This window comes from Tiliqua scincoides, chromosome 2 (assembly GCF_035046505.1).
Source record: "Tiliqua scincoides isolate rTilSci1 chromosome 2, rTilSci1.hap2, whole genome shotgun sequence".
NCBI lineage: Eukaryota > Metazoa > Chordata > Lepidosauria > Squamata > Scincidae > Tiliqua > Tiliqua scincoides.
In genome coordinates, this window is record NC_089822.1 from 209,819,916 (window position 1) to 209,843,785 (window position 23,870).

Sequence of the window (23,870 nt, forward strand, 5' to 3'; positions counted from 1 at the left end):
CAGGAGCTGGAAGAACCGCACGAGTGACAAGAGAAGACAGCTGGGCCAGCAGAACTATGTGGAAGTCTTGTCCCGTGGACTTGAACAAGTACTTGTTCCAAGGGAACCCTCTGAGGCTCTATTTATAGCTGTAAAAGGGCAATGCTTTGTTGCAGATGCTCCACTTTGGCTGTGACGCCTAGCAGACATATGTAGGAGTAGATCTCATTAAAATCAAACAACTTCGCAGCAGGTCCGGACATCATGAGGGAAATGTTGAATTGGGGAGCATTTGCAAAGGAGAATTCCTCACGGGGAGATGCTTAAGCCTTCTCCTACCTGGAAATTCTTCCCTGAAAGTGTCCCTCCCCCAAGACCATTTCAAATCAATTTTTTTCAAAGCAAATTCAAAACCAGAAGTATTGTATTCCCTGCTAAGGGAAATATGACTTCGGGAGCAGCATTTGTGCAAAGAATTGGTAGGAACAGGAGGAGGTTAAGCATGCCTGCCTACCAATCTCTCTCCATGTGCCCCCCCAACATTCCTCAGTTGTAGACTGTTTGCTGAGAAATTCGAGCCAAGCTCTCACTTCCAAGTAAGCCTAGTTAAGATCATCCTGTAAATATGCTTTAGGAAGGCTCCTGATGAAACATAAGACACCTTCTTGTTGGAGGAAATTAAAAATAGTTTCTTCTTTGGGGGAAAGCAGAGTAGCTTAAGCAGCAGAACCCCCCTTTGGGTATCACCCCAGGGAACCTCCCTCACCCGCTTGACTGCTAATCAATGAAAAAAAGACAAAGAGGCAATGGCTTGTTAAAGTTGCAAAAAAAGTTATTTACTTACAGTTCTATTGAGGGTATATTTACAGCATCTGATTAGGATCAGAGGTTCAGCTATTACTTAGAGATAGCAAGGCCCTAGAGCTGCCTTGTGCTCAAGATGGCCTGGGCATCAGAGCCCTGGTGTGCACATCTTAACAGGTTGGTGGTCAGAGGACAAGAGGAAGTGCTCAGAGTTGAAGGGAAGGATAAACAGTCAGGGCCACACCCCACAAGGATCACAGAGAGAACAGGTAAAAAGGTCAGAGTCACTGGGCCCTAGCTTGACCCTTTCTGGACATCATCCTGCCCCCTCTGAACAGCAGACGGAGTTACATCAACTCCAACACTTCCAAAAGACACCTCCCAACATGTTATTTACACCATGCAAATGAGATGAATTTTGCCATTGTTGGGAAGTTCTCCAAAGGACGGGAGTTGAGGTTGTTCTAACTTTGCAGAAGGCTGGATCAATGCAACTTTCAACAGTTTTGCTTTTGGATTTCTGTTAATCCTGCACTGGGAAAACCTGTTGTAATGCAAACATATTTCCATAGGCTCCCTCAACTCAAATGAATGGCTATGTACCAACATCTGCTTTCCAAAGAGCTAGAACCTCTACCTTTCAGCAATACTGGCTCACAAGAACCTCCCTCCCCTACATCAGCAGTTCCCAAACTCTCAGAACCCAGAAGTGAGCAATAATGATGTAAAACGAGTCACATGTTTATGTAATTGCCACTCACTTTCGGGTTTGGAGGCTTAACACAAGCCTCAAAACAGCAGTAAGAGGGTCAGGGCAGGTAGGAAAACTTTCTCCAGCCTGTAGTTTTTATGCACTACAGCTCTGCGCACTACACTGAGCTCCTGTGGCTGCTTGGAGGCTTGTACTGGGGTCTCACTGCTGGGCGGCAGGGATCCCAGGATGCTCCACTGAGTGTTTTGTGACACCCCTGGGCATTGTGATGCACATTTTGGGAAAAGCTACACTTGATCCCCAAGAGAAGCTTTGACTACCATATATACTTGCCAGTAAATAGAGAAATTTCTGCCAATAAATCAAGCCTTATCAGCAGGTCACTCAGAGGTCAGGGCTGTTCAGGTGGCCAGGAGAAGCCCAGAGGACAGCAAGAAGACAATAGAGATAATTAAGGGCTATTAGTCTCCAAGGCAACCAGGTCATGAGACTATAACTGCAGCCAAAGTTAACCCTTTCATTCCCTCCTCCTGAGAAAAAAGTAAGCCAGGCACAATTTAAATCAAGCAAGCAATTTAAATCAATCATTCTCTTTGGCAGGATCACACCCAACCCTTCTGCATCATTTTGTATCATTTCGCAAATGTTTGGCAGAGGTCTGGTTTTTAAAACACCAGGATGTCATCCTCATTTCCATCTGAAACAAAGTCCAGTGCACCATGTCTTAAGAATAACACCCATGGAAAGCAATGGGTCTGCTTCTGAAGAAATCAGATTGCAGTTATGTGTAGCTGTGCTTGTTCACACTCAGTCCTTGTTGCTTGTCTCTCTGCTGTGAATTGAACTGCACGCTCCCAGTTAGTGTTATAAGTTGTATGTTATATGTAGAGCCTCTGGCTTAACATACCAGACAACTTAAAGAAGGATTTAATTAATGGTTCTACTGGTATGTTGTTTAGAGTGCATTTACTCTGATAGTGTTTACAAAAAGGTTGTGAAGAGCAGAATTTAAATGGTTAAAGAATAAAAATGTATCTTATGATCTTTTACTGTACTTTTAATAAATTAGAGACTGTACAGTTCTCTGGTAACAGTTACTGGTAAGTTACTTTCAAGGATCTGGCCTTGGGTAAAATCAGACAAAATTATAATCAGATATCCCCCAAATGTAAAATTCCCCATGTTGCAAGGTTGAAGGAAGCAACTCAATAATGCTCGGAACCAGGAGTGAAAGTTTGCAGGCTTCTTTATTTCATCGCATGTGATGGGCACCCACGGGACTCAAGGCCAAAGCAAACAGGCACACCCAACTATAGTGGGGTGCACTTTTATAGAGTCTCTTTGTCTAAAGCCCTGTATATTTGATTGGTTACATTTTGCAGCAGAGGTGGGCAAGCAACTGATAGGTTTCAATTCGTATCAAAAGGTGGGGTTTTGCTCACAAAGCCTGGAAAATTACAAACTTTCTAAAGACAGGTAGAGAGCAGCATAACTCATAATAAGTGATAAGGCACATCTTGGCATGTCCAGCATAACACATCATCTCAGGCACATCTCTTGTTAGTGCAGCCTGGTACCATTATCTCTACTGCATTCCACTAGCATAAACACATTGAGGCCCCTTTTTGCAAAGGCAAAGCTTTATGTCTTTTACTAAGCTTAAGCAGCCTTGATTTCAATGGTTCTCTTTTAGGCTATGATTCTTGCTTCTGTGATTATGGTAGCCTTTATCTGAAATCACAGTCTGGGGTCAAAGGCCACCCTGTCTCACCCACACCAACTTATTTGGGGGTCATAGAAAATTCCATGTTTTTTTCTTTTTTGCTCAAACCTGCTCCCAAGTTATCTGAGAGATCAACTTTTTCTTGAGCGTCTGGAGTTAATTTTGTCAGGTGCCACGGTCCATTTCACTACATTCAGATTTCCCCTTTCCTTCATTGCTTTACACATTTATCAAGCTCCTAGCTGAATTAAAGATAATGTAACAGTGATATTAAGCTTGTTCCCCTTGTGTTTCAGAAATCAATGTTTGTACTCAATTGGAAGATGAAGATGACATTAGGAAAAGTTAATACACATTTTGCAGTTGAAATAATTCCAAATGCAAAGTAACTTGAATCCAGGTAGTTGAGCAGCCACGGAGCAGAAACAGCAATATTAAAAATTATGCCTTTGAGTGGAAATATTTGTGTAGGTCAGATTCTAAAGAACTGTGTAACCCATATGTGTGCTTGCAGCACAGCTTTGGGCTTTTGTTTGCCAAAAAGCAGCTCCCACCCCACATGGCCAACTATTTTTGCAAGTGAGGGGACTTTGAACAGCAGACAAGCTGTCAAAAGCAAACTACTTTTGAAAGAAAAAAACAAAAATTCTATAGGACCTGCTCAAGCCAAACACTTGAGTACCTCCCTGGATCTCAGCTATGGCTTTTTAAATGAAGAGCATGCTTATTTAACATCACATATACAAGCCCTTAAATAAATCATTGCAATATAGACAACGCTCTTCTTGACTCTGGCTTCTACAGTAAATATTCTCTCTTTCACAGCATTTAACAGCCAAGGAAGTGGTGTGTCAACTTCAAGTTTACCAATCCAGGACTAGACAACCAAAGCAGTTCTGTTCAGCTTGATTAGTCTGAGATTCGTCTTGCAAAGGAAAACATGGCCTATTGGTCTTGTTTGTTCTCAAGAAACTACAGAACTGAGATTCTGTTATAAACAAGCCTGAGCTTTTTTTTCCCCCCACTTGAACAATGATCTAATCCTGTGCTACTTGCTAAATGAAACCCAAATAAAGCTTACTGAGCCAAACCTCTACCACTTCAAATGTTGCAGCACAAATATTCTTACACAGCATAAAATACTGTGTCTTTTCCTGGATTGCCACAGAATTGACTTTTTGTGATGTCCAACAACAGTTACACTCAGTCCAAATAAAGCTAAAGTGCAGGTGCTTAAACACAAGTAGCAAATAACATTTATATTAAGTCAAAATTTTATTGTAAACCATTATTTAGGTACATCACTCAATTTCCATGAAACATCTGCTCGACAACATGATCCACAGGGCATCATGGTTCATGTTTTTAAGCTCATATGGTTAACTTCCATCTTCTATTTTAATTCCACACTCCAAGTCAGTTTGAAACACACAAAGAGCATCCCTTTAAATAATTAAAAAAAACCTGCAGTTTTACTTTGTAAAACCATAGTAATTTTCTGTCATTTAACCAGAAAGTTTCAAAGGTTTGATGTATTGCAAATCTCCTATGATCTGATGTGGCTGGATTTGTGTGTTCACTATCACTTTGTATAGGAAGCTGCAAACCTGTGGTTAGCCATGCATAAGGGCACAGATGCCCGACTTTCAAAAATGAAATGTTAAGGCTGAACATCCTCCACTTTCACCTCCCCCTCCAGCAAGGCATAGGACTGATTTGGATGGTAATTTTTAAACCAAACCGGCCCCACACAATTACAACAGCGTGTGTTCCCAATGCACCCACACCCTATTTGTGCCACAGTTAATTACCCAAATTACTTGGGGAGGTGGTTCAGATGAATTGCTATCCTATGATGAAGAAACGAACCAGTACATAAGCGGTAGTGCTAGAATGCGGGCATGTTGGGATCACACACAGCCACAACCACAATGAGTATGGATTAAAAAATACTGTCCAAATCTGCCAATAATGGAGACCAAGCACCTGCTTGTGAAGGAATGTCTACAGAAAACTTTGCATTGCTGTAGTTCAGCTTTCAATTAAACGAGTATGAGGTCTTTTCCCTGAAGAGAAGCTTGTAACACACTTAGTCAGCAATATTAATATACAGCATTTCACTTAAAGATAGTGAGGGAGGCATTAGTACATTAAAGTCAGAAAATGAGGACTGCACATTGCCCACAGAATTTCCAAATCATGGCAGGAGGAGGAGCCAACAGTGGATGAACAGACATGTCTCCAAGGGCTCCTGAGAGACAGTCTGTTTCCCCCCAAAAAACTGTAGGTCTGAAGAGGATCTGAAGATCTTTATCAGGAGAGATAAGATCTTTCCATGGTGCAGGAAAGCCCGACAGGGTGGGGGGTGGGGTTTTCTTCTCGGAAACCTAATCATCAGGGACAGTATTGGGGGAGGTGCAGTGTCTGCAATCAAGCTGCTGGCTCCGTGCTAAGATACCATATGGAAGAAAAAGCATGAAGCGTAAAGTTTAAGTTGGAAATTTAAGATAAGTATGTGTTAATATTGTCCCCGGCTTTGATTGACTAATTTGGCTAAAAGCCAAAGCCAAATTAACACTGAAGGCATTAATGAGAAATTTTTTAAGGATGTTGAAAGTGTTCTTTATCTTTGTAGTGGAATAAATCGGTTGTAGATTATAATTATAAATATAATTTGGTGCGTGGACTAAAATCCAGAATTACTTGTGGACATAATTTTTATTAGACTTGAAAGAGTTTTGTCTCCTTGAGACTGTTTCTTTCATTTTTTCTCCATTAATCACACTGTTATCTGTAAGAAAAATTCAAAAAATGCTTGACTGAAAAAACATGTGGTGGAAGTAAGGAGAATAATATGCTACGGACATCTTGTGGATCAGAGAGAAATTGCAAGATGGAGCCTGTTCCAGATATTTGGACTCAAATCATCCTCAAAAATTTGGAAAAATTGCTCACAATGAGAAGACAGCAGTTGAGTTGGTCCTTGCAGATTCAGGCCAGTTTAAAGACTCTCTCTCAACAGATAGATGTGTGCAAGGAGCAATTGGAAGATGTGAAGAAAACAGAAGATAAACAGAAGGAGAAAGCTGAAAAGATGATGGTGAGGGATGAAATCTTCATCAGAAGAGTGGATACAGAAATTAGAAGAGTGGAAAATCAACAGGATCTAGAGTGGACGGTGATGGAGATTGAAATAGAGAAGATGGACAGAGTAACATGGGTGCACAAAATACAAAAATTGTTGGAACAAGAAGAAGAAAACATATCCCAGTTAACTGGAAGAATGAACATACCTTATACAAGAAACTGTGAGTTTATTGGATTCTGTTATGGAGATAAATTATTAAAGATATTACAGGAGAAATAAACGGAAATAACGAAAAAGAATCTGAGGATTAAAGAATCTGAGGATTAAAGAAAATTGGAGGATTTTATTTAGTTAATAACTGGTTTAAATTTACTTAAAAAATAAATATATATAAAATTGATATATATGAATTAGAATGAATTAGAAAAAATAGCAGGAAATGTTAGCGTGTGGATGAATTGTTTTATAGGTGGTTATTATGTTAAAGAAAAAATGTAATCAGATTGGAGAATTAGAATGGTAAAGAACATATTATAAGAGATTGTTGGTTTTATTATAATTTGGAAATTAGATTATTATTATTTGATATTAACGAGTAATTGAACTAGTTGAGACGATAAAAGTGAATATTTAGAAAAGATATAGGGAATTAGGAAAAATATATTTGATATAAGAAATATATAAATGAGTAGAAGAGTTAGAAGTAGATGGAAGAATTGTTTTATATGTTATACTTTGGTAATTAGATTATTTTGTTTTAATATTAATGAGTAATTGAAGTAAGTTTATGTTTGATAGAAAGTGAAAATTTAGAAAATATAGTTCAGGGCATTAGGGAAAATTCAGTATGTATTAAATAAATAAATGGATAAACTAATAAGAGGCAGAAGTAGATGAGCAGTAGATTAGGAGATATAGTATGATTAATGAGTAATAGTACATGGTATTTAGCACTCCTAAATGTATGTTATATGTTTGTATGTCTGTGTGTGTGAATTCAAAATAAATAAATAAATAAATAAGAATTTCCAAATCATTACACTGGTTAGATCTGAAATGACAAGGCAAATTCTGTTCGATTCTTTTTCTGCATCTATTTGGCAAAGGGAAGTTACTAGACCCTCTCAAATTCAGCAAGGTAATACATTGTGTTTGAGTGCAGAATGAGCCCAACAAAGGTCATAATCGAATTCCATTTGTTACCTTCCTCCCCAAACGTAGGATGAAGTATACATCCTGTGACTCAAAGCAAGCACAACATTTGGAGAACAATTCATATCCTGCCAATTTTCTCTGTGTCAATGATGATTTCAGCAAAATCTGTTTAACCAAGCTTAAGTAAGCAAGACAACATGAAGCACTAGTATTATTTCCTTGTAAAACTATTTAAAAGGCAGAAGATGGCTGTTTATTCAGTTTCAGTGCAACTGCCCTGCCATTATCTTTCCCCAGTTTTTAGAAAGGGACATGTGCAATAAAATAAATTGAGCCATATCTTTTACAAGAGAGCTCAGAGCAAAATGTCTATTTAAGTCACTTTCCTTATCAAATTGTAAATTATGAAACTCATTGCAGTGATAACCACTAGTTCAGATGACCTTTTTAAATTTGTCTTTCTATGGCTAATAGAAACATGAAATCTCCTTCTTCAAAAGCAGTATACTAATCAACAAAAGATATGGGGAGATAACAGTGAAAGGTCCTCACTTTCGTGCTTTGCTTAAGAGAGTCCAGTGATACCTGAACACCTGCTGGATACAGGATATAAAGCTGAGTCAGATCCACCAAGATAATTCTTCATACTTTTCAAGACATTCACATTGACCAGACTGAACATGTCAGATGTCTGTACTTGGCAAGTAGTGCTTTATTTTGTCATGCTATTATAGGCATATAAAAACACCCTCTTGTGATGTAGAATCACTCAGAAGGAAGAAAGCCAGAGGATTCGCCCATCTTTTCTAAATCTCTGAATTAAACTGCTGCTTACTGCTATTCCACGTCAAATGGTCAGTATGAGGTCTGTTTAAAATTAGACTACTTAACACAATTAAGGCTTTGGGTTTGTTTTTTTTTAAGCACCCCCCATCCCCAACACTGTTCAAAATAGATATTTTACATAATTGGAACCACAGAAGGAAAGAAATAAAGCTAAGCTTTTGGATTTAGTTATGTGCTATTGGAATGAAAAAAACAAATGGCATATAGCAGGTATTCATCCTCATTTAGTTTCACAAACTCAGTGTTCTCCCATTGTTTGTCCCAGCATACAACTGTCTTTTAAGAGCCACTTGAATTGATGATGCTGTACCTCCCCTCCTGCATATTAAGTGTTTCCTGTGAGTGTGAAAGGACCTGCCTTAGGTTACAATACTTGACAGAACAATAATTCATACAACTGGAAATAGTCAGTGGAAGTAGAAAACAAATAAGTTACGAGGCAACATTGATCAGGGATATTTCCCTATCTCACAACAGAGGCTTCGTCTAGTTTCAGTTAAACATTGGTTTCCCTTTGTTTTTAACCTGAACACCAACAAGTAACAATGTATTGCAGGTATGCTGCAGTGCAAGACACTGGCTGGTGCGTAGCTCTGAAATGTATGGTACGATAAAATGCCTCTTTTGGGCAGCAGGATAAGGGAGATAGCCACTGCTCACTTCAGAACCACTGCTCTTACAAAGCAACAAGCAGCAAGAGAGCCTCAAATTTCATCTCCTAAGGCCCAGTGATCCCCACCTCCCCCCAACATCAGCAACCTATGTAGCTTACCACATTTAAGACCAACTACACATATAAAAACTGTAAAAAAATATCTTTGAAAAAGTTCTGAGCTCTTGCCAGCAAACATGTTTAAGGCTTGAAATACAGTCTGATATTCAGATACTGTAACAGATTTGCATTTTTTTTTTCTGAAATAACTTTTCCTGCTGTGTTTCATCAGAGGTTTAAATGAGCATGGAAAACTGTCAAATGGCAACTAGCTTCAAAATGAGAAAATGTGGCCAATGATTTCAGGTGTGCAAGTATTTCACTGACTGATCATTTATCAGTAATCAGAGGACCAGCAGAAACAATATGCAGCTCTTGAGGTCAACATATCTCCAAATTATCCAACTGAAATAAGAAAAACAGGTGAAATTAGTTTGATTTTTGATGAAGAGATGGAGCAGCAGTGATCAGTGAACTTTCTAGTAGTCAACTGAATCATATCGAGGATAAGCAAAAATGCTCTTAATGTATGCTTTAAAGCAAGAACAGAATTGCTGCTCCTTTTAAAAAGCATTCATAATTACTGGTCATATAAAAGGGCCAACTGTGCTATGTTTTTTTTAGGAGGGGTTGGAATAGTTGATGTGGGATCAGAAGACTTGAAAATCCACAATATTATTCAGTCTCTTAAATGTTTAGATGATGTATAAAAGAAACCACTGTAAATATTGTTGCTTTTGTACTAAAGTGCACAGGGTCACAGAGAATAGTACCCGTGTCGCAGAAGTGGTCGGTAGTGTAAGCCACCAAGCAATTCTGCCATTCAACTGCCTTGTGCAGCACACCAGTGCACAACTTAGCAGCCATTCTGCTGTCAGTTCCCTTTGTCACCTCCTTTACATGATTAGACAAAAATTTCACTGTAAATTTTTTGACCTTTTCACTGCACACAAGAAGGAACATCATGATTTTTTCTGACAAAGAAAATTCTTAAATATCCCAGTATGAAAATATAACTTAAATATAAAAGTTCAAACAGGTTAAAGGAGATTTGGAAGGGGGAAAAAAAAAAAACACCAAAATTTTGATCAGCCTATTAATTCCATAGTACCCTTATGGAGTAAACTTATACCTAAGAAGATCGTTCCAGTTTGTAACTATAAAACTATTCTGCTCTATGAATATGCTGCAAAAGCCAGTTTCAGTAATATACTGATTCAAATTTTGTTAATCCAGGTGTCTTTCTCAGAATATCTTGAACTGTGTCATTCCAGGAGCCATAACTGGAATGTTGATCCTCTATGGTCTCTACTGAAGGATCACATCCAAGTCATTTTGATGATGAGCATTTTTCCACACATGATGAGAAGTCACTCTTGCATATTTGGTCAGTGTTTCCATCCTGCTACTGAACAGGCAGCTTGTCCAATGTTCGCATACCATTTACAGACCTTCGCTCAAGTCAGTTCCCAGGCAAAAGGCATACTGTTGCCCACATGAAAGTCCACTGACTGTGGAAAGTTCTGTCATAAAACCTGCAAATATACAGGCCACAGAATGTGTCATACAGGCAGACCAAATCGGTGTTTCTTTTTCTTTACAGACTTTAAATTAGTCAGTCTCCGAAGATCCTCTTCAACATCCGATTCTTCCATTTCATCATCTGCTGATATTAGGATCTATACACAAAATGATGGTACATGATTACACAGAATTCATTTGCCCCTCTTCACACAGAAATATATTCAAACTCAAATTAAACATGCTTAAAATTATGAATTTTGTAATTGATTACACAGATTTTTTGATAAAGTCAGCACCTTTGCTTGCTGAGGAGCCACAGTGGGAACTCTGAAAATAGAGGGGGCCCTTGTCTCCATGGATTCACTTATTCACAGATAAGGTCTGCTGGGCCTCCCCACATGACCCCCTTCGGAGGTGAGGGGTGCTGTGCTCCCCTCACCTCTGGAGGGTGGTCTGAGCCCAGGCAGAGGCCACACATGTCCAACTGCGTGCCTCCGAGTTAAAAACGTGTACCTTCCGTTTTTTGTTTTTTTTTAGGAAAAAGCCTTCAGGAGCTTCCTGGGCCTCTCAGTGCCTTATGAGGCATTAAAAACATCACTTCCAGTTTTTCGGAAAAATCGAAAGTCATGTGTTTTTCACTGGCAGAGGCTGTGGATGGATGTGCTCAGACTACCCTCCAGAGGCGAGGGGGGTTTGGAGTCCAAGTTTCCTTTAACCTTGGGGGGGTTCCATTCCAGATTCACCACAGATACAGGGGCACGCTTGTATTAAGAAACAGTAGACTGATGGGGTAGTACAGAGGCTACGAGACTGAGTTGTGACTCTTCTGGTTTGAATCTCACCACCACCATGATCACATTAGGCAGCCTGAGGCAAACCACTCCCTCTCAGCCTCAGTTTTGTTGCCTGACACACTGTCACTTTTCTTGATGCATGACACATTTGTTTGCATGTGTATGGGGCGCTGAATGCATGCCAGGAGAGCATGACTCAGGCTACTCTTGTGGCATTTTGAACTAGACAGATGGTAAAAAACTACAGGTCACACAGACCTTAAGAGGCTAAACTTCAGTTTTTCAGAGAGATGCCTCCACCTGCCTGCCAGCCCCAGATGGCTGGTTTAACCAAAACCTTACTTTTTCTTTTTTTCTTTTTATTTCTTTTACTAAAAAGTAAGTAAACCTTACTTTTTATTTCTTTAATTTCTTTTTATTTCTTTTTATTCTTTTCTTACTTTTTATTTCTTATTTCTTTATTTCTTATTGCCTGTCTTTTGTGTCTTTTCTGACACAAAAGACAGGCAACCAACCTTAGTTTTCCTCACCATCCCCATGCTAGTGTCTTTTCTAAGGGCTGCTCGCTGGGTTTTTTTGGCATATTTTTAGATTGCAAGTCCCTTTGGGACAGGGAGCCAGTTAATTATTTGACTTGCCTGTAAATCACTTTTTGAACTTTGTGTTTTGGTTGAAAAGCGGTATTTAACAATACAGAGGCACTGGCCTCCAGAGCCATCAAGCAGTTCACTACCACACCCTTGAGGGGGTGCAAAACAAAAGAGACATCTATCTCATGCCAGGGATGGACCATCAAAGGCGATCAAGGCACAACAGAAAGGGTCTTGATGAGTTCACAGTACAATAGCCTCTGCACTTCTTTGTGGGAATTTAAGGTATAAAAGGTGGGTCACAAACCCCCCTCCCCCGTCATTCGCTGTATGCCTGTTTGCTGTTGCTTATGCTCATTAATTGATCAACTATCAGCTGGTGCTGCATCAAGTGCACCTGCTCCTCTGCTATATGAGAAGTGCTGTGCCAACCAGCACCTGTGGCAGGTATTTCTCTTTTCAATCTTTCTCTCATCAACTGAGTCACCATTCTTTGGCAAGCCACCACTCCAGTGCCCACTGAGCAGCATATCAAGAAGCACTTCCCCCAGGAAAGGAAACTCAGTTCCCTTGGAGCAACTACTGCCTACCCCTCCTGGGTTTGCTTTCTGAACTCTTTCTGCCTCTCCCCCATGGGTGATTGCTGTGTCTTGGCACTCTAACCTCACAATCTCTGAAATACTGCAAGCTGCCCCAGCAGATTTGGATAGGTAACCTTGACCTTTTGCAATCCTAGTCATTGGCCCAAAACACCCCCTTAATCCCTGTGTCTCAAGTACAGTTCATCTGATGACATGCATGGGACTTCCCTCTTTTCCTCTTTTACATGGGTGTAGAATATTTTTGAGTCTAGGATTCATTGGTCTATTTTTCACATGTTTAGGGGAATGCCTAATCATTAGCTCCAGGACTCCAACATTTCCCCTAACTGATCCAACAAGTACAAGGGAGGTCTCTGTTTCAACTGATGCTCTTCTTGGAGACTTGGAACATCTGTCAGAGGGATCAGAAGGTGGGAGAAGCAGGTTTCTCCCATGAAGTGAGTAAAGTGATTTCATATCCCACTGAGGGACTCACTCCTTGCCTATACTGCTGGTTCAGGCTACAGAAAACCATAGCTCAACCACGATCTTGTTCTGCTGTTGGAACCTTAGTGCTTTCCTACCTCTTACTTTTTCTCAGTCCTTGTCTCCCTTACTGCAGTCCTTACTGCAAAAGCCCCTCTTTCTCTCCCCATTTCCTTACCTTTGCTCCCTCCTTTGCTTGTGCAATTATGCACCCCATTCTCCCTGGAAGGATTTCCTTTTTCTTTTCCTTTCTACTTAAAAACTCCTTATATTTAGGGCTTAGTTGCATGAGTGATTGCCAAATACACTGCATTTTATTTTATTTTTTATTCTACTTCCCCATTAATGTATTATTCCCTCAATAAAAGTTTAATCTTTCCTTCCTCCTCTTTTCTTGCCATTCTGTGGAACTGTGCCATTGGCCATTGCACTTGATCCCTGCAAATGCAACAAACTTCCCCTTTGTGCGTGTTACATGAGTCTTACAAGTATACTGAGTGATAGCTTCACCAGCTGCAGTAGTTCAATAACAACATACCTCAGAAAGTTATTCCAAGGTCAATAACACAACTGTACAGGTCATGCACTTTATAAGTGTATTATTATTTCCCACACAGATTCTGCAAGAAGTTGGTCAGTGATATGAAGAGACATTTGAACGGATAAGGATCTTGGAGTATTTGGGCACACTTGCTACTCCAGGAGTCAGCTTTCTTCAAGGAGAGGGGAATAGTATGTTCTGCTACCCTCCTATCATTTTTATCCACAAAACAAGATTAAAGCTTCTTACAAAGTGAACATTCATATTCGTACTCATTTTAGGGCTACCTAGAACAAACTCTTATTTTCATCCATTAAATGAATTCTGCTGCTTATTATGGGGCAGACAATTAGCCTTTTTTCCTGCTGATTCCAGTCAGAAAGACAAGTTCAGAATATGTGGCTTTCATGAAAGTGTCATGTCAAAGTACTCATGACTAGGGTACGTTTTTATTTTTGCAAGTCACTTTAAACATTGCGATAACAATGTATATGTAAAATGCATCAGGCATTAACAACCTGAATGACTATGTTTAATGCTTTTATTTATGCTTACTTCTGAGCATTAAAACACAACCCTATGTCTGTGTACTCAAAAGTGAGTCTCAATGAAGTGAGTCTCCCAGGTAAATAGGATTACAATTCTCATCACCTTTGGGACAGATTTACAATACTGGATAGCTACAGCTTTATGAGGTTAGCTTTTAGGACACATCTTTATCATGGCACTACATTTAAAATGATAGAAGACCCCAAAATGCTGGAACTTTATTAAGGGGAATTAATCTCATTTCTAATGATGGGATAGGGCAAGCATTAGGGTCTTAACATTCTGGATTGGCTATTTAATGCTGCAGTTTGGTTTAAGGGGGGGGTCCAACTAGACTGGAAGATTGAACAGGGAAGATAGCTTCAGAACAAGTTATAGAAAAGAGCTACACATGAGTAAGCAAATGACAAGGTGCTATCAAATACAGAACTTGCCTCCGACTCAGATTCCTCATGTGAGGCTGCTCTCCTGTATCGAACTTTGCTTCCATTCCTTGAATCTTGCCCCGCTTCCTTCTCTTCAAGTTTAGCTTTTGTCTTTCCTTTCTTCATAAGGAAGTTATCAACTACCCAGAACATTAATGCCTGTTACATAGAAGAAATTGGTGAAATGTCAACTGCCATTCATTCCACAGGAAAACAATTCGATTTAAAGAGACATTTAAGCATAATGTAATAAAGCCTGTATGAATACGTCAAATTCCATGGCCACTGAGAGAACTAGGCTTCTTACACTGCTCTTCAGTGAGACATTTCTCCGATCTGTTGACATAACATATTTCACATTAATGCAGATTACTGCATTCTTCAAAACAAAAAGAAAAAACTGTACCCTGTTATACATTAAGTACTATATTTATGAAACTATATACAGGAGGACAACTAACATTTTAAAACTTTACAATCCACTTTATGCAATTATTATAATGGTCAGATGCCACCACAATATATTTAATTCTCTTGAGTCTGCTGCTTTGGATGTTCTATATTTTAAAATAAAGAAATGTACCAACATTTACAATGAAGGGTACTATCAGCATGACAATAGCCAGCTCCAACTGAGGATTTTCTATAGGATTTAACAAGGCGACCTGCAAGAGAAGAAGCAGCATATTAAGGCCATGGAATTTCATAAAACTGTGCAAAGCATTTCCAAATTAGTGTTCGCCATGCATGCAATATCACCTTAATAGTGTAAACAAATTCAATGCTGCTTTTGTGGTAATGCAATGGTTCAGATACTTCTAAAAATGGGAACCCTGTTTAACCAGAGATTTAAAGAACACTAATGCAGCCTAGCATTTCTTGCTTTAACCCACAATGATTAGATACCAGCAGTTCATCAGCGCACTGCTGATTGTCAAAGCCCTACATAGTATAGCACCAGCTATTTAAGACCTCTGCTCCTGGAACTTTATCACAGGAGGGAGACCAACAATGGGACCCTGATGCTTTCCAGGCAGCGCCATGCAAGTTGTGCTCAGTAAAGGTTAAGCAGGAAAAGAGTGGAAAATTCTTGTGGCAAAGAGTTCCACAAATTAATTACACACCGTGTAAAGAAATATTTTCTTCTATCTGTCCTAACTCTCCCAACACTCAGCTTTAGTGGATGTACCCTGGTTCTAGTCTCTCTATCCACTCTGTCCATCCCCTGCATGATTTTGTATGTCTCAATCATGTCCCCCCTCAGGCGCCTCATGCTGAGAGCAGTTGCATCGGGCCAGCATGGGCTCCAGCAAGTCTCCGGGGGGCCAGTGCTCATTGGAGACTGGGGGCTCTCAGAGGGCCGGAATGGGAGTCCTCAAGGGCCGCAAATGGCCCCAGGGTCGGGGTTTGGGCATCCCTGCTTTAATTCAAACATTTATTGTAAGAGACACATCAATTTAACAGAGCAGAAGGATGGTATCTGAATGCGTGGTGTGCCATGTCCTACAAATGCAACTAGACAGCTGATAGTCATCTTTAACAAGGCTCAGCCACTAGGAACATTTTTATTCGGTTCCTGACTTATTCCAACCTAGCATGCAGTCACAAATCTAGAATCTATAACATTTGTTTAAAAAAAAAAAATCAAAGATTCAAACCTTTTTCCACTGAGGCATTAGGAGAACTATGATGATGATTGTTTTCTCAAACATCATGATCACTATGTACAATGCACATTGGCCTACCCAAGCACTGCACTGCAGTGGATCACCTACAAAAGAACACAAATTGTTCAGACAGGTCAGCAAGCTTGTAGTTATATTAAATAACTCACAGAACACGATCTTACACATAAAACAGTACTGATTAAGAAAGCACTGCTTCTTGATTTATTCGATCCTATACAAAAGTTGCTATTTTTTAGTTATCTGCTATTTGGAAAAAATGATTTTCGGTAGGTGAAATCTGGGTCATGAGATTTTAGAAGCCAATACTCAAACACAGGGAAGCCCTGTATCCACGGATCCCATATCCACAGTTTCACTTACCTGCAGTTCTGGGGATGTGCCCCCCCCCGCACACACTTCTGAGGCAAGGGAGCAGTGCTCCCCGAGTTTCTGGAGGTTCTTTTGAGCCTCGCAGAGGCTGCCCGCAGCCTCTGCAGGACTCAGAATGACTGTTAAAAGAAAAAAGTGATTTCTGGTTTTTCAGCAAAACCAGAAGTGGCACTTCTCAAAGGCATTAGGAGGGCTGGGGAAGCCACTGAGAGTTTCTCCGGCCCTCACAATGCCTTTTAAAGGCGTAAAAGTGTCACTTCCGGTTTTTCAGCAATACTGGTAGTCTCTTTCTAGCAGTCATTCTGAGCCCCACAGAAGCTGCAGGCGGATGCGTGTGGCCTCTGCAGGGCTCAAATGACCAAGTGCAGGAGGCAGGGGGGAGAGTGTCCTGCATAACAATTGTTTCCAGTATCCGCAGTGGTGTGTGTTCCAGAAAGGAACACCCATGGATACCAGGGTACACCTGTACAGAGAAGTAGAAGCACTAAATGACATACAGAATGCCTCATGTAATGGGTTCCCCTAATGTTCTCTTTTCAGAAACATACATGATATAACTTGAACATAACTACCTTTACTTTCTCTGAAATCACTTGCCATGCATCTTATGATAACTTTTTCTTTCTTTCTAGATTTATCAAATTAAAAACAAGATTACACCATATAATTCCACCAATAGTCATGTTGGCTGCCATTAACACGTGGCTGGTTCAACAACAACTTTTAGAAAGACCAAGAATTGAATTGCGGTCATGCTTATTACAACTTACTGGAGTCGGCATGTGATCTAGTTTAGGCTACAACACATGGCTGTCCAGCATGATTTGAAATCCTCTAGCAAGAACACTGCCTACATCTTTAATAACAAAACCCTTGAAGACACAAAATCCTTCACCAACTTGTACAAAATGTCACTGGATACCTTTTCATAATCAAATGTTTAATTGCTTGTATGGAATTATTTAGCACCCTTGAACCCCGACTCTTCATCAGAAGAAGTCAGAATAGGGGTTCCTAGGCAGTCTGCTATATGGGTCACAACCCAGAGTAGACTATTTACATTCAGCAATGGAGCTACATACTCGTATTTGCCTTTTGAGCACTGATGCTGGTTAAATGTCACAATTATCGGTTCTCTGAATTTTCTGTTCACAGCCCCAACCATAAAACCCCTCATTTGCTCTTGGAGGGTGGGGAGGATTGATTCATACCCTTTAACTTCAGTTCTTCTTGCTGCCTAATGTGTATTTATAGCCAGACATGGAACTGTAGCACGGGTATAGATACTGATGGTACACAAGTAACAAATGCCCTTGTGGGACACTGAAATCCAGTGTCAATTCTTTTAAGAGTTTTGGAGTCCAGCGGCAACTGACTATCAGAACACTGACTGTCATATGCTCTGGGTCTATAATCAGCAACACTGGCTTCCACTGTCCCTGTGATCTCAGAGTCTTTAATCAAGGTGCTTGTTCCTTCGCCTCCTGCTACTAGGTCAGATGCAACACCCTTTTAGGTCCTCCTGCCAATGCACAGAAAAGTCAGCTGTAACTAAGGAATAAGAGAGTCCTGAGACAGCATGCAACTTTAAGTAGCACACTTTTGTGTGTCAAATACAAGTTCTACAAATTACTTAAGCATGAGCTATAATTTACTCCAATGTTTTTGTCATGCTAATGAACTTACAGACCAGGTTGGGTCTTAACTGGGTAAAGTGTTCACCCATCCCATGTTTAGGCCCTGACTAATTCACAAGCATCCTTTATAAGTACTGCTACACTGGGCCAAATGCCTTGAACATATTTATATACCAGTATGTTTCCATTTAACAAAATGATCAAATAGATTGATACGATATTTCCAAGTAGAGAGGGCATGCAAAAGATGTGCAGTTCCTTTTAACATGGGCACTGATGTGCTATTCTCATAACGGGGTCCTGCAGTATCAGATGAAAGGTCCATCTAGTCCAGCATCTGTTTCTCACGGTGATCAACCAGATGCCAGAAGTGTGATATGTAGGCAAATCGCCCTATTGCTTCCCAGCAACTGGTATTCAGACGCACACATTCTTGGAACTCAGACACAGCAAATCAAAATCATGAGTGGTAGCCCCCTCCCCACTTACTCACAAAATCAACACCAATTAAATAACTCTGATGTTGATACTGCTGTTTAAAATCATTCCGCAGAAGCCATTGTTTGATTCTTTGGAGTTCCTAAACAGGAACAAATGAAATGGCCATTTTCCTGGGGGAGAAATACGCTGTGTCCAATATACCAATTCACATGCATGCGAAAAATTGGTGCAGTTGAGAATTTCTGGCTGTACACATACAAGAGTTAAAATGAAGCACCAGCAACAAAAGGAGTTTTTCAAAGCTTGCAACAAAATTAGAATTGCTATATGGTTTTTAATGTGCATGGTCAGCAAAACTAGAATGCAGCTATTCTTTATAATATTTTGCCCTCTACATACAAGTCAGTTTTATGGTATCTTCAAATACAGACTAACAGCTGAGCCTGGGAACTGAGCAATGGAAACTCAAATGCCTTTAAACAGCTGTAATGTGGAATGGACTCTGGCCATTTCCTTTTCTGGCAAGGTTTTGAAAGACATATACCAGATATTTTACTTGTTGGCCTTCATGTTTATAATATATATATTTTTAAAACACTGGTGTCACATAAAACACTTGAGCATTCAGAACTTTGAAGTTTGGAATTTCTTACAGAAGTTTCTAAATCCCTACCCATGCACATTCAGTTAAATGTATACATATGCCTAGAGATTTGGGATAAGAATTAATTACAGAGGACTGCATCCTAAGTGCTTCTTCAACATCTCCATAATGAAGCCATGGAGGTAGGAGAGGAGGGAGCAGATGGGCTTGGACTCAGACAGCAGTTTTCACTATCTAAGGTTAGCCAATTGTCTGAATTAGCCCAGCATTTCTCTCCCACCCACTGGTCACCTAATCACTTTTCCTTTCCTTCAGGTATATATTTAAACGGTTAACATATGGGAAGGGCTTTCTTGTCGGCTTGCTCCTTTATGTTGCTAGCTTTGTAGTTTACAGTATGGTGCCCTTCTTAGGTACTTAATATAATTAAGCATTTTGATTTTGAGTGGCAAATGTGAGTTTTGGCAACTTGCAAATTACAGCTCAGATGAAGCACATTGTTCACTCAAGTTCTGAAATTACTTGCACTAAACTGTTGACTCTCAAGGCATGCTTCACAATAAAAGAGGGAGCAATTAAGCCCTAGAGCAGCTATTTTCATCTTGTGGCACACTGACAAGGCACTAAATTGTCAAGGCATACATACCATCAGGTTTTTGACAGTTGACAAGGCACACCATGCTGCCAGTGGGGAGCTCACATCCCCATTAGCCCCCGTTTTCATATGGAGTGCCACAGGAATTGGGAGAAGATGATCCCTGTGGACCACACATGGTACACTAGTGTGCCATGGCACAGTGGTTGAAAATGGCTGCCCTAGAGATATCACAAAATTTAGTCAACTAACTGCACAAACATCCTCATTAATGCATCACAAACTCACTTATGTATAATATCTGAAGAAAACACTTTTAAGAAGGTGTTTACTACAAAATATGGGTAGCCTTTCAGAAGAGATATTTCCTCCTAGGTAAGAGAGATGGGCCTTTTCTATGATGACATACACTGCAAGCAATATTTGCAGATACCTTGAGTAAAAGTAATACAGATTTTTTAAATTTGCAGTTCAGTTAACTGGGGAAACCTTTTGAATAGTTTAATCCAAACGATCAATCAACTATACACTGTAATCCTACTGAATGATTTTGTGTGTGTGTTGTCTGTGGCTAGATCTTCAGGTTACCATTCAAAAGAAGCATGAACAAAAGGTGAGGGTCTAAGGCAGTGATTCCTAAACTGAAAAACTATGGTTTGCGGGAAACAGCAGAAACCAGTCAATGGAGCCACAGAATCCTCACAAAAAAGCCACCCTATACAATGTATAGGCTTTTTGCCCTAATGGGAAGCTGTGGCCAATGGCCTAGTAGGTCAAGGAGCCGCTTGATGAAAAGTTTGGGAAGCAAAGACCTAAGGCAAAGACATATGTGTTATGGCTCTGAAAATCAACATGCAGTAGTACAGTTAAAAGGTTTTTTTTCTTCCTTTAGAGGACCACTTTAGAACCTAAAACATGTACTGAATAACCTATTCCTTCAAACAGGTTGTTGAAGTTGTATAACTACAATTGTATCAGAGCAGAGTGTGACATGCAGCCTTCAAAGCCCTTTTTTTGAGTCCATAGATGGCTCAGTTATGTGGTTGAGAATTTCAGCTCTCATTTTAAAAAAAGGCAAGTTCCCATGCTTTACTTTGGCAGAGAATAAGCTTACTGAAGGAAGTATGAAACCAAGGGTTAGCAAGTACCTTCTTTCTGTATATTTAGGCTGCAAAACTTTGTTTTTTTTATTCTGTATTTTATATAGTACCTCGCCAGGAGATTTACTAAGGTGCTTAAGAAATATTATTTAAGATAAACCCCAAATCAATACAGTTCAAAAGCCATTCATAGGCCTGGTCCACAATGTTAAAAGAAATAAACAGCTCTGTTTATATAACATGGAAGAGATTAACACTTGAGGCCTACTCCTGCTTCTTCACTTCATATGGCTTGCCTCGGCATGGGAATTCCTCTGCCAGTGAGGAATTCAAGAAACTGGTTGGGTAACTGAAGCAGGAGTTCATTTCCTGACAACAGAACATCAGTAGGACACAACTAAGCTGATATATATACCCAGCTCCTTTACCACAAGCACGTGAACCCACATACAAAAGACATAAAAGCAAAATTAATTATATAGCTTATCCTGGTGCTAAAATATAGAATGGAAGACTTTAAATTTACAAATCTACTAAGAAGAAAGCGAAGAAAAACAAAAATGAAATATTTGCCTGTTTCTGAATAATTTTATAATATTTTCTGAATAATTTCTTATGTTCTTATGTTCTTAATTAATGTTTTAATATAATATAACCGGGTAGATAGGACTTGTTAGCCTGGGAAGGCAGCTCATCTGAGAGAAGGAAAACTCTGATCCCAAACCTCCACTGCCTTGTGGTTACATCCAGTTATGGAAAAGGCTTCAGGAGTCAACCTCGAGGCAAAATCTGGAGCCGGAATCCCTAAGGCAGTTCATGGCTGAACACAGTCATGTTCTGGCAACTCCTGCGACGCTGCTGGAACCAACCATACTGGCTTCTGCTTTTCCACTGGACCATTTCAGCGATGTGGAGAGGGGGGATTTGCTGCATGGGAAACAGTCTATCCTCCATATCTACCTTACCCAGGCTTCGCGCACTGGAGAGGACACTGTTCCGGAACCACTATTCAGAGCGCGATACCATAGTCTTCCGAGACTGAAGGATACCAACAACTGTCTATTATTTTTGTTTTATATTGAAAATAGTAAACCCCATCATATTAAAGATAACTAAAGAAGAAGTACAAATACTAGACTTGGATTCCCATGCAACCTAATCTGTCATTTGACCAGCAGCTCCTTCTGCACATGCCAAGGTATCAATTTTCTGAAACATTATCATACTAAATCCATATAAAAAGAGGCTTCCAATACAAGAACTAATAGTATTATTTCTGTAGGACAACCTCAGCTGATTATTCACTAGTGATCAAATAATATGTTTAGGAAAGCAAATAAGCTCATAAGAGACAAGCAGTTATACTCTTCCCAAAATATACCAAAAAGGTCAGGGGGTATTTCATTAGTAATGCAGAAAGAAAATAAATGTGACTCACTCTTCTACTCATAAACACAGATGAAAATATTATCTTTCCTGCATGTCAACCTCCTTCAGCCTGCTTCTGTGAATGAGGATCTGATATGGTTCATATCAAAGTTTTATTTTGCCCTCTTACCACTGCTATAACATTCTATTTTCATCATGTAATGCAAGTATTTATTTATTATCAGTTTTTATATACAGGTCCAGCCTATTTATACATGATTTTTTATACACGGATTTGACTCAATACGAATGGCCCCTCCAAATGAGAAGGAATGTGCTGATCCGTGGAGAAGGGGAAAAATGCATCCCTTTAAAATCGGTTTAAAAAACTGAACAGTCCTTTAACAATAGACTCCTTAATGAGAGGGGGGGGGGCAGCTGGCTGACAATCCATCAATCCTTCTCTCTCCAGTGGACCCCTCCCTTCCCTCAGCACTGAAAGAAAGGTGATCACTTTGCATTGATGAAGGGAGGGGCTGAGAGAAGTGCTTGGAGGATGACTGATTGATGGATTGTCTTCATAAGGACTCTTATCTTACATCACAAAGGTCAGCAAGGCTGTTTTTAAATCACCAGAGCAAACAAACTTTGTTTCTTAAATTGATTTGCTAAGTGCGTTTTTTGTCATCCACATGAGTGCTTGAAATGGAACCCACGCAAATAATGAGGCTCAACCTGTAGTACTTTCCAACAAAAAGTTCACAAAGTGGTTTACAGAGACAATCAAATAACTAATGTCTCCCTGTCCCTAAAGGGCTCACAGTCTAAAAAAATGCAAAAGAACACCAGCAAAGAGCCACTGCATGGGGTGAGGAGGGCCAGTTACTCTCCCCCTGCTAAATAAAAGAAGTTACTAAAGTATTAATAACATAAGTGTTTCATAACCACAGATACAAAAACCATCTTAACTTTTTAAATTTAAGTATTTCAGCTTTGCAAACAGTGTTTAACCCATTTTTGCCCAGTCCACAGATGTACACATTTGGTCCCTGTTGCGTATATGCAACATTGGGCAGAAAAGGCTTAATGGTGGCTGCCCAACCCCAAGTTCATAGATGTCCCTCTCAACATACCCATTGTCAAAACACTGATACAAGAGCTGCTAGTTTTAGGATTTTCTCTGAACAGAACAGAGGAAGTGGGGCATGCTGACCCCTGTGGTTTAGCAGTTCTGGCCCCCACTATCAAGCCTTTCACTGGTGAGGCAGGATGACACTCCAGAAGCCAAAATAACATTGCTAGGTTTCTCCAAGCGTGAAAACAAAGCTCATGGGTTTACTGGTCTTCTGACCATAAAGGGAGAATTAGGTGAAAGATGTAGCATAACCATCATAACACTGTGCTGTTTTGCCAGTCAAGGAAACAAAACATAGTACTATTTCACAGCAGAAAGGCAAGTAAGTGCTCTTAACCACATGGATACAAATCAACATTTTGGCTCATACTATCAGCATCAGTGGATAATTAAGTACAGGTGTGCACCACTTAACAATGGGGTT

The 23,870-nt window shown here is 39.8% G+C and overlaps 1 protein-coding gene across 1 annotated transcript in view; it reads right to left on the reverse strand.

Annotated features, from left to right (window-relative positions):
• Positions 1 to 7,095: 7,095 nt before the first annotated feature.
• The window catches only part of STIMATE (STIM activating enhancer), a 49,433-nt gene continuing 32,658 nt past the window's right edge, over positions 7,096 to 23,870 (reverse strand). Inside the window, exons 5-8 of the mRNA XM_066615152.1 lie at positions 16,168 to 16,280; positions 15,097 to 15,174; positions 14,519 to 14,668; positions 7,096 to 10,698 (exon numbers count right to left, since the gene is read on the reverse strand). Of these exons, the coding sequence (XP_066471249.1) occupies positions 10,582 to 10,698; positions 14,519 to 14,668; positions 15,097 to 15,174; positions 16,168 to 16,280 (458 nt within the window). The 3' untranslated portion in view covers positions 7,096 to 10,581. The remainder of the gene's footprint in view (positions 10,699 to 14,518; positions 14,669 to 15,096; positions 15,175 to 16,167; positions 16,281 to 23,870) is intronic.